Source organism: Lacerta agilis, chromosome 2 (genome assembly GCF_009819535.1).
Source record: "Lacerta agilis isolate rLacAgi1 chromosome 2, rLacAgi1.pri, whole genome shotgun sequence".
Lineage (NCBI taxonomy): Eukaryota > Metazoa > Chordata > Lepidosauria > Squamata > Lacertidae > Lacerta > Lacerta agilis.
In genome coordinates this window covers 65,139,038-65,153,994 of record NC_046313.1, presented here as the reverse complement: position 1 = coordinate 65,153,994, position 14,957 = coordinate 65,139,038, and the positions used below count along the sequence as shown (strand labels likewise).

Sequence of the window (14,957 nt, the reverse complement as noted above, 5' to 3'; positions counted from 1 at the left end):
AGCGAAGCCCAAAGTTAACACTGACTGAGAGGGCTAAAATGGAGGTGCCTTCTTAATAACGCTGGACACCTACAAAGCTGTCAGGGAAGCTCTGCTGTGACTTTGGAATCTCTCTGCTTTTCTCCAGATCTGGCAATGCTTCCATTGGCTTAGTGTTGAGTACAGACACAAGAAGTCCCGTGTAGCAATATATATATATAATTTATTTACATTCTTGCCCGCTAAAACCCTGTGCGGGACGCTTATATGTACATAAGGCCAAGTGTAAATACTTGAATGCACTTGAATACAGAATAAAAAACGATCTTTACACAATACGGCATGGGCCCGCCTGGCCCAGCACACGTTCACTGCACGGATTGGACTGCCACGCACACGCACAATTCCCTTTGCATATACACTGGGCAAGAACTAAGGAGGCACAGATCCTGTCATCCAGCACAGCATGGCCCACCTCCCTGGGCTGCCCTTGACCATCTCCTCTCCTTATTCCCTCGGGGTCCCCAGTGTCAGCAAACCACCAACCCCTGGGCGGCCCACTATGACCAAGTCACAGGTATATCTTGGGCTGGAGCAAAAATATACAGAGATGGCTCTGGAAACAACCTGTCGGATCCCCCCCCTCCCGGCTCTGCTTCATCTCCGGGGGCTGCAGTGGGAGAGGCACAGGCTTCTCAGCTCCAGGACCAAGCTTACCTTTTTGTCCTGGTCACTCCCCACAAGCACCAAGCCAGCCATCTCCCTTCCCCTTTCTTCCCATGCTGGGGAAGAAGAGGGCCCTGGGTATATGACTAAGCCCAACAGAAGTACATCAGAATCCATATCCATTGCCCGCCTACTCCAGTATATGGGGCAAGCCTCCCTCGGCCAGTCCCAGAACTTCCATGGCAGTGGCAGGGCAGGCATTCAGTAGTTTCCCCCACCACCCAATGGCTACTAGAGACTGAGCCCGGTGTGCTTGCCTTCTAGTTGTATTTGGCACAAGGAACAGAGGGCGTGAGGCTAGGATGCCTCTGACGGAGCACGCAGGCGTATTCAAAGCAGGACAAGTGTGGGAACACTGCCTCCTTCAAGGGGAGATGCCCTCTGCCATCCCCCAGCAAAGGCCTGTGCTGCCCCTACCAAGTGCCTTAGCACTCAGCCTCCGACACCATGAAGAGGGAGCTGTCCTGCTTGCCCACCTCCGCCACAGCAGCTGCCAGCTGGTTGAGGTTCCCGTTGGGGAAGTGACGGGCTTCCCATAAGTTCAACATCATGGCCGTTGGGCTGGGTTTTGAAGCAAAGAAGCTTAGATGGCTGTGGAAAGAGGAGAGGCCATTATTACCCAGGTGAAAAAGCCCCAAGGCAGCACTTATTCACACACACCTTTTGCCCCATGCTTTCTAGGCACAGGCCTGCTCTTTAAAATTCTGTGTCTGAGCATTTTTGTTTTGCCCCAGCAAAAACCCTGCTCTTTAATGCTGAATTGGAACAAATTGCAATTTGGGATTTCTGCAGATTGCTGTTTGCTCCAATTCAGCAGTAAAGAGCGGGTTTTCACAGGGACACATTTATAGAAATGGAGCACAAAAATAAGTCCAGATGAGCCCCCTGTTTCCTCTCCTTCCTTGCCCCCACTATGTCACAGGAAAAAATAATGTGACTGCATCTGTTCCTGCTGGCCCTCCATACAGAAACCCCTTCTCCCACCCTATTCACCTGTTCCTGCTAAAACAAGTTTCATCCACCTGGTAGGGTCTATGCTAGCTGCAGCTTGTTTCTCCTGGTATAGAGTTTACCTGTCGAGGTGCAGTTTCTGGGCTAATGCTCTCCAGTCAGCCCCACGGGCCCCTGGTGCATCCAGGCTGCTTATGATCTTCTGGCGGATGAGGAAGGGGATCTTGAAGGCACTGGGGCCCACGAGGGCAGGGGAGCCAACCTCATTGTCTGGGGGCAGCCAGTCAGAGAACCGTGCATCCTGGGAAAAGGAGAGCAGCTATTAGGACCTATAGGGCAAACAAAGTCTTCATGGTGAGAAGAGGGAATGGAGGAGAGAGTGCCCGTGAAGACAAGGCTGTTTCTGCTTTATATTCTCTCTCAGTTTGATGCTGCTTTAAGTAAGGTGGAGAGGCCTCCCTGACACAATATGATTTTCTCTCAGATATTCCCCAGAAGGGTAATTCTGTCTACTTGACAGGTTTAGCGAAGGAGGATACCTAAAGATCACAAAGAATATCTCCCGCTTGACTGGGAAAGGAGGAGTGAAGGGGAACGAAAAGTTAAAGGGTAGGCTCAGTGCTGCGGGGGAAAGGAGGCTTTTGTTGACATAAAGAGCAGCGATGCGCAGGGCCGGGTGTATTTTGCACCAAGAAAAAATGGGATCCTGTGACTTCTACAGATTATGGAAATTGAGCATAATTGCTAGTTAGCCACGCCTCTGGCTTCTGAGATCCCAGTAATCACTGGCCACACTTTCACAGCCCTAAAAGAACTAAAAAAACCCTGCTTTTATGAAAGAAGGTTCTTAAGATGTTAAATTTCACACCTCACATAACAATGGGCTACTTCACATGTAGTCTTCCCAGCCTCATAAGCCATGGTGGAGCAATGGGCCCACATGCTTCTTCCTTGCCACTCTCCTCTTCCCATTGCATGTTGGTGTTGATGCACAGAACTTGGAACTTAAAAGTTCCCTAATATCTCAGATGGGGAGGTGGACCAGTGTTGGTTTGTTAACCAGGATAATTAAAGCAAGCTCTGACCCTGGTTAATATTCTAGTTAGTAAACTGACACTGTACTAGAAGTCCCCACTAATTAACTAATTAATTAATTAATTAATTAATTAATTAATAATACCTGTTACCTGCCCTTCACAAAAAGTCCCAAGACAGGGTGCAATGAGAATAAAAAAGGACAATTGTAAAACCCCAATTTCAAATGGAATGGGCAGCCCTAGTTCCAGAATCCCCGCCCCAAAGCTTGTGTGCAAGGGAAGGAAGGGCGAGTGGGATGGGGACATGCAGAGCCAACACTCCACCTGGCTTCATAAGCTATGGTTTGTTACAAAGCTATGTCTGAACTGGCCCATTCTATGCTTTTTCTGAACATGCACACAATTCCAGCCTGCGATAGTTTTCTATCCTCATGTTAGGATGGAAAGACCTATTGATGCCGCCCTACCTTGCATTTGCACTTCTGACTCTGTTCCATGGGAATTATATGAAACAGTCCTCGACACAACAACCGCAAGTGCGCATAAAGTATTTAAAACCCGTTCAAAAGCTAGATGGGTGCCCACCCAGAAGGGTACCGCAGAAGTCATTGGACCAACCCTCCCATGGCCATCTCCTTGCCCTCACCTTGGCAATGTTGAAGTCAATATTGAAGCTCTGCCCATCACCCTCCACCTGCCAGATCCAGATTTTGCAAGCCAACTGGCAAGTGCTGGTGCTAAGTCGCTCCAACGTGAAGGTGCAGTGCAGGTAAGGCTGCAGACCACTCCAAAGGTGATAGAAGGGAATCTCCTGTAGAGAGAGAAAGGGAGCAGGCTTGGGTTGGGGGTGCATGGATTTCCTCAGTGGTAAATAATGAGGCTCCTGCACAACGATCAGGCCTAAGATGTCAGCAACTGCCAGTACAATTAGGAACTAGGCAAACTATAGAAGCAGACTGATAAATACCTGCCCACCCCCACAACTACAGCTAGGGGATGGAGCTTCATAAGAGCTTAGCATCTTTCAAGTGGGGTATTCCTGGTCCTGAGGATATGGGGCTTTGCACTGAATCCCAGTAAATAAGAGAAGGAAAAGGGAGGTGACATAGCGCGATGACAGCAGGCAGGAGAAGAGGGCACCTACTCTGAATACAGAATGCTCCCAGAGCCCATGGGCACACTTGCCTGATAGCTGACAAGAAGCTTGCTCTTCCACAGGGAGCTGGGCACATCATGGATGGAGAGGCGCAGGTTGTGGTAACTGTCCTTGAAGTGCAGGATCCGCGGCACGCCAATCAGCTGCCCCCCCATCTGCTTCTCTACTTGCACCACTTCCTGGAATTGCATGGACAAAGCAGAGGCTGAGTGACTAGAACCATTAACACCCATTTCCTGGTGCCTCCCGCCTTCTGTGGAGGCACAGCATGGAGTTGCAAGGGACTGATCTGGGTTGTTGTGAAAAATCACTGGATGGTGGGGAAGGGGAGAGGCCTGGGTGAGGCCGGACACCCTGCAACTATAGAGCAACATACTGGGCATGTGGTCAGTGTTGACATAGTCTGTACTACTAGAGCATTAAGGCTGGTCAACCGTGATTCTTGAGCAAATAATGGGCTATTGAGACTGGAGCAGGTGTGAAATTTGTGGGAAAGAGGCTCAAGGTGTGTATGTTTGGGACATTTCCAGGGCAGTATTTTGGCCTTGTGGGGCAATACCTTGAGTGCATCACGCGTGTCGCTGAGGCAATACACACGGACATCATATTCCAGCCCAGTACAGGTAGTGGGTGCGAAGAGGACCAATTTGAGGCGCTTTGAAGCCGCCATGCTGAGCGATTCCCCCACCAAAGCAAAGCGGCCTAGTTGTTCTGTGAAGATGTAGCAAGCCTGGGGCTCCAGCTGGCAGTGGAAGAATTCCGAGGGCACGGGCTCACCCAGGTGCAGCACATCCTGAGGAAACGGGAAAGGCGGTAGAGGGGTGGGCAGAGAGATAAAAACCACCCTGATCAACACTTATTGGCACAATGAGCACAGAAGCTGCATGAAGGAGACAGTGCAGATTATGGCTTATTTTTAGAAGCATTTCTGTACCGTACAAGGTGGCGTACACTGCAAAAGCATCAATTAAAAAAATTAAATTGCATTTTAAAAGAACAAATAATCATTAAGGTGACCAGCTAATCAAAAATTAAGCAGCTGCAAAGGTCTGTTGGCAAACAAACAGGTGTCAGAAGAAGAAGGCTGACTAATATGCTAGAAATATAGTGCTTGGGTATTTCCTTGAATCTGAAGCAGTTTATGAATTCTGAAATAAAAATACAGTGGTGCCCCGCTAGACGAAAATAATTCGTCCCGCGAAAATTTTCGTCTAGCGGGGTTTTCGTCTTGCGGAGCGGCAATGGGAGCCGCGCTCCGCAAAAACGAAAAAAAAAAAAGACGAAATTTTTTCGTCTTGCGAGGCAGCCCCATAGACTTTTTCGTCTAGCGGGGCAGCCTCCCGCTAGACGAATGCTTTCGTCTAGCGAGTTTTTCGTCTAGCGAAGCATTCGTCTAGCGGGGTACCACTGTAAAGCAAGGATAGCTGGCCAACACACAGGGAGCATGAATCTGTATGGGTGGGGTATCAGCAGGAAACAGCTAGTATATAGGACCAGGGATGAAGTACTGAGTTTGAGAGGGTAGGAAGATTGCTCTTTAGGCACATATAGGAACACTTGCACTACATTCAAGCTGGAATCGTAGAATGGTAGAGTTCGAAGGAACCACAAGGGCCATCTAGTCCAACCCCCTGCAATGCAGGAATCGTTTGCCCACAACCCTGAGATTGAGAGTCTTATGCTCCTCAGCTAGTCTGAGGGATCCATCACAGCCTCTATTGTAGAACACAAATCAGAATCAGATGTGCCAGTGCTGGGCAGTAAACACTCCATCGGATTCTGCTAATGTTGAAAATAGGGCAGTGTATATTCTACAATTCTGGAGAAAAATGTAAGGTTGTAATACTGGAGGCAGAATCCAGCTTTCATTTTTTCTTTTTACAAAGCATGTTTCTATAACATCTGGATGCAAAGATATGCTTGAGAGTGTATGGCCAAGTCCTGAGAAAGCCACAGGGATAGCTGAATAAGACTTCCGTTTCCCCCCAAGGATGAGACTTCAGCATCACGCATAGTTCCTCCTCTTTCTCAGAGGTAGCAGGAACAGTATAGAGTTTGCAAAGCAAGCAAAAAAATTATAATGAACAATATGACTGATTTGCATAATTTAAGCAGGTTTCATAATTTAGGTTACTTTGGCCCAGAAGGTTGTTTGTTTTGTAAAGCAAAAAGTACAATACAGCCTTGCCTAAAGCCTTCAGATTGGTTTGCAACTGCCTGATGCCAAGCACTCACCTCCCATGTGCCCTCACACGACTGCTTCTTGAGGCGGAGACTCCAGGTCTCTGGGTTTGGCTCCACACAGTGGTCCATAGCTAGGATGACAGGTCTGGTGAGCAGCACCCCTGGCGGCCCACAGCTGACAATGGGACTCAGCAGGGTCTGACAGCCAGCCAGGGGCAGCCTAAAAAAAAGGGGGGGGGGAGAGAAAACCATGAGTTGGAAAGAGAAGGGGCATACAAAGTCAAGCATGGACGCACCTGACTATTGCCATTAGCTGGTTTCCCTTGGTTATCATGCCAATGGGCACAGAAAGCAAACAGGATCTGCATTCTCACCACTGCGCGGTGGAAGCAGAGTGGAGAAACTGGGTGGGGTTATAGTCAGCATGTACCACTGGCAATTCAAGCAGAGAATTGGAGGTGGCAGTCTTCAGTAAGTGCATCAGAAATGGATGCTGACATAAGGGAATGGGGAAGGATCATGGCTCAGTAGCACAGCATCCACTTGCAGAAAAGTCCCAGGTTCAAGCACCAGCGTCTCTGGGTAATCCAGGAAGATCCTGGAGAACTGCTGCCCATCAGTGTAGTCAGTGCAGAGCTAGATGGGACTCTGTGTGAATTGGCATAAGGCTCATGGAAAAAGTGGAAATGCCTCACTTATGGCAGACAGCTGTTATTGGAGCTATCTGCAAAGTGGAAATTCCAAAAACGTTTCTGAGAATACATCCAAGACGAATAAGTTGCATTAGGTATCCTTCTTTGGAAGGGAGCAGGGATAGGGCGGGGGCGGGAATTGTACAAGTGTGCAGCAGTCAAGTTCCTTAGAGGATGACTAGCCAGAGGGTGATGCTCCATTGAGCAGCCTGGCAAGGTCCTTTCTGGCTGGCAGATCTCACCCGCTTAGCTAACATGACTTATCCTTCATGCTCCAGGCCAGGTTGCTTTAGATGTCCTAATCAAATCTCCCACCTCAATCCTCAACCAGCACCAAAGGGATTCTTGACACTAAATGTGCCATGACAGAAGCATGCTTTCTCCATTTGCTGTTGATGCAGCTGTGAGCAGAGGGATGCAGGCAAGAGTGGGTTGTCAAGGGCCAGCACAAAAACATTAAATCAGAAACATGCTTGGTAGCATTTTAGGATGTAGTTAAGATTGCGACAGAGAAATCTGCCTAGAAATGGCGGGTGATCTCTGTTGATTATATAGTTCAGTCTTATGGGCATGATGTGGGAAGTGCTTCACTTATATTACTAGAGCTTTGATGTAAAATGCTCAGGATTGGGGTGCTGCTGGCCCTGTAGCCTCTGTACATGTAGAACAAGTAGATGAGTCCTATTGCCTATTTCCAATCAGTTTTGTTTCCTTCAGGCAAGTGTGTGCCTGGTAAGAGATTGAAATGCCATATGGCATAATCTGGAGTTGTGTATCTTGAAGGGATAGAGTTACACTGAGAATTTTCCAGCAAGAGGAGTAATGCGTATGTCAAGACTTTTGTTTCCTTTCTGGATGCTGTAGCTGACCTTCCACAGTGGCATTCAATTCATGCTGCTCCCTCCACCTCATGAGTGGAGGCAAATTTTTGCAGCCCATCTGCATGACAAGGACTACCGGGATGCAGTTGTCCAAGAACTCCCTGTGGATTCTGCAGGTACCTGTAGGAGAGTACTTATGTGCCACAGGTTTGGTCTGGGGCATACGAGGCAGGCATACAGTGGACTGGAGTCAAATTGGTATATGAGAAATTAGGGGTCCCACTGGCCACTAATGGAATAGTTGAAGGATTTCAGGGGTAAGAGGGGTACCTCACATCTTCCTGCTTGTGCAGCGTCAGGTAGATTTCATAGATCTTTCCTCGTGGGATGGCATCAGGTGGGATGAGCAAGCTGACACCTAAAGGACACAGACATTATTGCTCAAGGGGATGCAACATACAGTGCCTGTGGGTGGCCCAAGACATTTCTGCACCCTAGGCACACCCCAAAATGATGTCCCGCTCCCCAACATAGAAGATGTGAGGGAAGAGTCAGCTCCAATAACGAGGGGAGAAGATCAACATCAGGATCTGCTCCCCCTGTGAATCCTGACACCAGGGGCAGTCGCCTCATGGGTGGACTAGCCCTTGGCAGACCTTCCTATGAGTCCAGGCTTGAAAGAAACATTCCATGTTCTCTTTTGCAAGCTGACCCTTGGGTATCAATAAGGGGCTGCTCAAGATCGGGACAATTTCCCCGTAAAGTGGGGTAATGGTATACAGTATCATAGCTGTCAACTTTTCCCTTATTCCAAATAAGATTCCTCACAAGAAAAGGGAAAAGTTGACAGCTATGCAGTATGTGTTTTATATTTGGAATTTATCCACAAAATGATCTCTTATTGTATTCCTGTACAGGCCACACAGGAAGCCTCTGTCCCTTGCATGTGTGTGCTTGAGTGCTGGTCCAGAAGAGAACTATGAGCATCAAAAGCATCTACACATTTCCCTACCTAGCTCAGCCTCCCAAATCCCCAGCCCATCTCACCTGTGTTGGGGATCATTAAACGTCCACCCAGGAAGTTGAAGGTTCCATAAGCCATGTTGGCACCACCCCTGGGCAAGGAGCGGAAGAAACTCTGGGTGGAGAACCGAGAGACAAAGTCCACAGGGTCCGCACTGGGTGAGCTATGGTGCAAGGTGTGGCGCCCACTGCCCAGGGGGCTCAGCAGGTGCCCATTGCCAATCTGGAACTTGCTGGGTCCATCCTGGCGTGGGCAGAGCGAGCCCTGGTAGGTCATGGTGGTGGTGCTCAGGTCAGGCTGGATAGTAAGCAAGTGGGAGTTATCTGCAAAGAAGGAGAGAGATTTATGTCAATAAGCCAACAAACTGGGCCAGTCAAAGTACATGTGCTGTTTGAACGTATTGAAAGATCTTCTCTAGGCAGAATGGAAAAGAGAGTTCATTCTTAGCACTATATACAGACCTATATTGCTTACAGGTGCAAATGCAGGTATTTTCAGTCACCTCAGGTAGATAGCAGCCTAATCACAAAACATCATCTCATCAGACAATGTTGCACAAAATACATTAACCAGCAGGGGTAACAGACTGTTGCAATGACCCGAGAAACAAAGATCCCTGTTCAAACCGTCACTTTTTGTATTAATAAGGTTATGTATTTTATTTCCCAGAGACAGCTTCCTAAAGATGCAGTACAGTCTCCCTTGCAGAGCCCAGGAATCTGGGCTAATTCACACAACCCATCTGGGCAGGATATCCAAACGCCGAATGGCTAAAGGAGCTGGCTGCATGACACAGTTGTCGTTTTAACGCCCCACCACTTGTCAGGGTGCAAAGAGGTGACCTTCAAAGGCCAAAGGTCGCATCATGAGGTGATGAGACAGTTAAGTAGCTGATGGATTGAGGGTAGGATACTTCTTCCACCTACACCTAGATGCTCATAAATGACCCAGTCCACGTGTATGTGAAGCTATGGTTTAAAACAGACCAGCCCTTGCTCTTTGTGCCTGCCTTTCTCCTTCCTGGGCTGCCTTGCAGTGGAAATAAACCAGAGCACTGGCTTAGTCTTACATGCAAATTAACAGTTGTGGTTTGTTTCCCTCCCAACAAACCACAAACAGTAAGCTAAGGAAAAACCTTGGTTACTGCTCATAGTTTGTTTGGAGAAAAACAAAACCACAAGTGCTGGTTTGCATGCAATATGAGGCCAGGGATCTGGTTTCTTTCAGCTCCTAAGCAACACATGGAAGGAAGCAGGCAAGCAGGAAGAGCAGCACACTCTAGCACTCTGCTCATTCATGATCAGCCATTTTAGACCATAGCTCTGTGTTCAAAATAAACCATGGTCTGTTTTAGGGCCTAAAACCTTTGGACCATGGCTTTGCCAACCAGGCTAGTGGGTTTTTTATAAACCAGTTCCAAAATGACAGAAATTGAGTGGTTAGGATGAAAGATGTGCTTATCCACAAGTGTCATTTTACTATACAACTACCTATGATGACTTCAAGGCCATTTGATTTTACTGACTTCTTCTACATTACATAATAGGTTCCCTACATTTTTAACTTCCTGGGGGTGTGACAGTCATTGTGACAGAGATGTGCCAGCAAGGTCTTGCATCTTCCATTCCAGCAACTACTTTTCCTCTAGAAGTTCATGTTTCTTGATTAGTGGGGAACCAACTTTAATTAACTAGTTCAGAAATATGTTAAGAATGCCTGGCAGATGAGCTGGGGGCAGGGGTGGGGTGATTAGAAAACCCTTCCTGTTACAGTCTCCTGTTCTGACCAGTGCTGGGCTGCCCTTACTGGTTGGTGTCCTGTAGTCCAGTGAGGGCTGGCAGGAAGCAACTGGAAAGGGTAATTTATCAGGTTCTCACAAAATATGCAGATGGCATGTTTCCAACCCTCTGGTGTTGCATCTTTCTTTAGCAAAGGCAATGCTTAGTAGTGTTGAAATGCATGGGTAGAGGTGACTCTCTGGCTATAATTATTTTGTAAGAGATTTTTGGTGGGTTTTTTTGTGTCTGTGGTTTTTCCTACGTAGCCCTCTGCAGATATCCTCTGCTTACGCTGCCTACTGTAGGTGTTTAAACAGTTTTAGTCTTCTGTTATCAGAAATTTTCCCATTTGCTCACTTGACTTGAATTGAATCATAGAGTTGGGATGGACCCTGAGGATCATATATAGTCCAACCTCCTGCAATGCAGGAATATGCAGTTGTCTCTTACGGGGACGGAACCTGCAATCTTGGCGTTATTAGCACCAAGCTCTAACCATCTGTTCTGGGGTTTCCCCCAACCCTCTGGAATAAATTTGAGAATAGTGCAGATGGAATAGAGGGGTGGGAAATCCCCTTGAGCTAGTACGTGAAGTTTGTTGAATTCTACCATTTCGTATTTATTTATTTTTGTAGCACTTGTGACAGCAGGAAGGAGAACCAGAGTAGGGGAGGAAAACTGAAGAGCACCTTAAGAGTTGGCACAGTAGTCACAGGACTCTTAAAACGGCGGACAGCATCCTATTTTGCTACAAGGTAAGACACACTGTGGCTGTATCTTGCCTAACCGTTCTGCAGTCGTGGAAGAGACAAGCACCGTCTCCACATCGAGACCTGGCAGCTGACTGTGGCTCCAGGAAGGTTGCTGTGCGCACAGGACTCCAAAAATCCCCGGGATGCCCCAAGACTGGGGTGATGCTCACCTGCTTTGGTTGGCTTGATGCTGACCGGCTGGAAGCCAGCAGTGAGAATAGAAGAATCAGCCACGTCAGAATCCAGCCCTTCCTTCTTGCGGCAGTAGACAAGGGTTACCACTAGGAGCAGCAGCACCAGGCAGACAGCAACAGCGATCAGGCCCACATAGAGAGCCACATCCTCAGAGCCACTCGTTCCTAAAAGGGGAAGCAGGAGAGAACAGAGAGGTTTGCAATTCTGAGGCAGTTGTTGCCCTGTACAAAATAACGGCATCTCCTTCTGGAGAAGGAGTGCACCGCTCATCTGCATGGCGTGCAATTATCTATGGAAGTCCGCCAACGTCTCTAGGCAAGGAAGAGACACTGAATGAAACGCCCTTGGCCTTCTTGCATTGAGGGTCATCAAGGAATTGATAACCAAAACCTGTGATCCCTTAAAAAAAAAACCCAACCCCAAACCTCTGCCCTTTCCCTGTCTTTCAGTGCAAAGGCACATATCCAACCCCCTCCTTTTTGAGCAGAGTATTAAACTCACAGTCTTCTTCAAGTTCTTGTCTAAAAAATGATGCAAAATCCATACTGGAGAAGAATGGGTGGAAAGTATGAGCGATACCTTTGGGAATCAGGGGTCTGAATTAGGCGGGGTGGTGGTGGCAGGATAAGATTCTCTTTTTAGATAAATGCAAGATGACATTCAAAACAAGCAGCGTATTTTATGAGCATCTGTTGTGGTTCCCTTTTATAATAACTACAGCCATGTTATCAGCATGTTATCAAAGAAAAGAGCTGCTTTGGGGAACAGTGGGTGCTGAGGCACAGGCAAAGCTGTGTGAATGGTGAACCCAGGACTGAAACAGAAAAGGGGTCTCGTAAGTGTGAGATCGTGCCTGGGACACAAGCCCATTTAATTGTTCATAAGAACAATAACCCTGTCTGTCGAACCAGCGTGTTAGCTAAAAAATCTTTATGTTCCTAGAAGTAATAATTTGGAAGGGGATCTGAAATGTGGTGTAGGGGAGAACTAGATGCAGCCTTCCACAAAGGGTGCTTCTGTCGGAAAAGTTCTGTGGCAGAGGTTGGTTTGGGCAGGGTTAGTAAGGCTGCAGCTTGGGTTACAGGGAGCCCTTCTGCTCCCATCTCATAATTTCTTAAGTAAAGGCAGACAGTCTTTAATTGGGAGAATTGGGATCTTGCTTATGATCTCTGAAGGTTGAGTAAGTAGAAACCTTCAAAGCTCCATGGCCAAAATCCCAGCTGTGCAGGAGTGCGTGAGTGTGTGTTGTCCTTTGTGTGAAGCCTCTGTACAGCAGAAGGCAGGTTGGTGGGGGTCGAAGGGGGAAGGGGGGAAAGAAAGAATGCAGGCCTGATGTGGGTGCGACAGAGAGAACAAACAAGGCCTCTGTGTTAACAGAAGCAAACACACACACACATTAGTCTGGTTTATGAGGCAACATATGTACAGGGAATTGTATGTAAGGGAGGAAGAATGAACAAATGAACCAGTTTGAGTGTGTGTGTGTGTGTGTGTGTGTGTGTTGTGAACCAGCACTTTGCCATGCTGTCCCTCTGAATCCCTCCCCCACCCCCACTGCCAGCTGGGTCAAACCGTCAGCCTGAGTCCCCCTGGGGAGGGCAGGGGGCCATTGCTTCATTTCAGCTGTGAGAATGGTTAATTTGATGTAAAAGGAAGAGAAAACCCCTAGGAGGCCTAACAAGCTAGGATAGTTAATGAGCCAGGATGGGGCCTGTCACTCACTCTTCCACCCTGGCAGGGCCAGCACAGAGCTCTCCTGCCTTGGGGTGGGGGTGGCACACAGCCCGCTTGCTGGGCCAGTGCGCACCAGTTGTGATCTTTCAGGAGAGAGCTCTGGGGCCTCCTCATTAAGGGACGGAGCCTGTGGCGGGATGCATGGGCCAGGGGGTGCTGCTGCCAAGGTGGGTTTCTGCCTTCTTGCCTGTGGCTATGAGGCAACGCTAAACCAGGCAGCAGAGATTCCATCTGTGCTGGGCAGACGGCTGCTAGTTCCTACGTGGACAGATAGGCAGACCAGAACTGACAGGCCTCAATGCCCTTACATCTCAATCAGCCTGCAACGGAAGGTCGCTCAAAAAAAGCTACGCAACAGGAGGCAGCACCAGTTGCCTATGTCCACCACCACCCCGGAGAGAAGATGCTCGTCAAATTCATGCCACCACCTGCACCTCTCCCCTCCATCTCCACCCGCAACATGAGTCTTATATTTTCCCCAAAGCAGCAGGAACTCACCGTGAGTGCATAACTCGCTGGTGCAGTTGCGGGTCTCCAGTTCAGGCCCCTGGCACTCGTCCCCGCCGTTCCGGGGCACCGGATCAGAGCATTCACGGCTTCGCCAGTGTGTACAGTCTGCACCGCACACTGACCACATGCTCCAGGTTGACCAACCGCCAGGCACTGCCAGACAGGAGGAGGCAGTACAGAGGCTTAGGGGCCAAAATCCCAAATCTCAAACGGTTTCCTCATCCTCAGCATAAATTCTATCTCCCCACCCCCCGCCTTGCCCAAGCAGGTATCTCACTAGCCGGATGCTTGCAGCAGCTTGGTGGGTCGAGAAGACACTCTTGGGCTACATCAGGTACAGAGAAGAGGGACCGGGCTGAAGTAGTAGCTCAGGGCTGACCCATTGCTGGCCACCGCAGAAGCCACTCCTAATGGGGCAAGGGGGCCCCTCCCATATTTGTAACATGCCTTGGAAGGGGCTCGGAGATGGGAAGGGACAAACACAGACACATGGGTGGGTTGGGGAAGACAGGTAGAGCGAAGAGGGGAAGGCGAGGCAAAGGCCAGCTGCTCTCTTGGGACCGGTAGCTCAAACAGAGCTGAAGACACTGAAAAAAGCAAGTCCCAGGAACACACAGGAACACCATTCTGGGCTCGAGGTTGCTTTGGGGAAAGGAAGGGGCATCCAAACAGTGATGGGATAGTGCACAGGCAAAGCTGTGTGAGCAGCGAACTCCGGGCTGAAACAGAAAAAGGGGGCTTGGAGTGGAATGAGAGTGGGAGACTTGTGTGGCTCAGCCTGCTCTGGGCTTCAGGTGTGTTAGATTTCGGAGTCTTCCCCCGCTGCTGTGGGTGGTGGGGCGGGGGCCAAGGGTGCGAGTGAGCACAGCAAAACAGAGCCGCCGGAGCAGGTGCGCAGCAGTGGCAGGGCAGTACCTGGGCACAGGGTGGCGCAAGAACTTTTCTGCACATTCTGGCCCTCACAGAAGGCCCCCCCGTTGAGTGGTGTTGGGTTGGTGCAGGTCCGGCTCCGCTTCTGCCAGCCCCGTCCACAGCTGGTGCTGCAGGCTGACCAGTCCGTCCACGTCGACCAGCCGCCATTCACTGGGGGGAAGGGACAGCATCAGCTAGAGCTCCCAAAGACGGTGCGCCCTGGGAGGGCCAGTCGTTGGCAGCAGGGAGGGAGGGAGGTGGGGCTCTCTCTCTGGGCCCGGAGAAGGAGCCGAGCGCTTCCAGGGTTCTCCTGGGGCAAAACGGACGGCTCTGGGGTGCGAGCTTCCCTCTTGCTTTTGGTATGTGTGTGCAGCTTGGGGAGAATACACAGGAAAACATGGGGGGATGCAGGAGGAGTCACAAGCAGAGGGGCGGACACTTGGAGGAGGGGGTGGGGTGGGGGTCTTTCTCCTGTGGGATTCTGCAGGAGCATCGCTTTCTCGACG

General features: G+C 49.3%; 1 protein-coding gene across 3 annotated transcripts in view; it reads right to left on the bottom strand.

Annotated features, from left to right (window-relative positions):
• Nucleotides 1-644: 644 nt before the first annotated feature.
• The window catches only part of UNC5A (unc-5 netrin receptor A), an 86,349-nt gene continuing 72,036 nt past the window's right edge, over nt 645-14,957 (bottom strand). For 2 of the 3 annotated variants that reach the window (XM_033140426.1, XM_033140427.1), the window contains exons 6-16: nt 14,455-14,622; nt 13,528-13,692; nt 11,271-11,459; nt 8,594-8,893; nt 7,877-7,964; nt 6,085-6,253; nt 4,409-4,642; nt 3,879-4,028; nt 3,340-3,504; nt 1,779-1,957; nt 645-1,296 (exon numbers count right to left, since the gene is read on the bottom strand). In XM_033140426.1, the coding sequence (XP_032996317.1) occupies nt 1,131-1,296; nt 1,779-1,957; nt 3,340-3,504; nt 3,879-4,028; nt 4,409-4,642; nt 6,085-6,253; nt 7,877-7,964; nt 8,594-8,893; nt 11,271-11,459; nt 13,528-13,692; nt 14,455-14,622 (1,973 nt within the window). In that variant the 3' untranslated portion in view covers nt 645-1,130. The remainder of the gene's footprint in view (nt 1,297-1,778; nt 1,958-3,339; nt 3,505-3,878; nt 4,029-4,408; nt 4,643-6,084; nt 6,254-7,876; nt 7,965-8,593; nt 8,894-11,270; nt 11,460-13,527; nt 13,693-14,454; nt 14,623-14,957) is intronic. The other variant, XM_033140428.1, reaches the window with a different exon arrangement.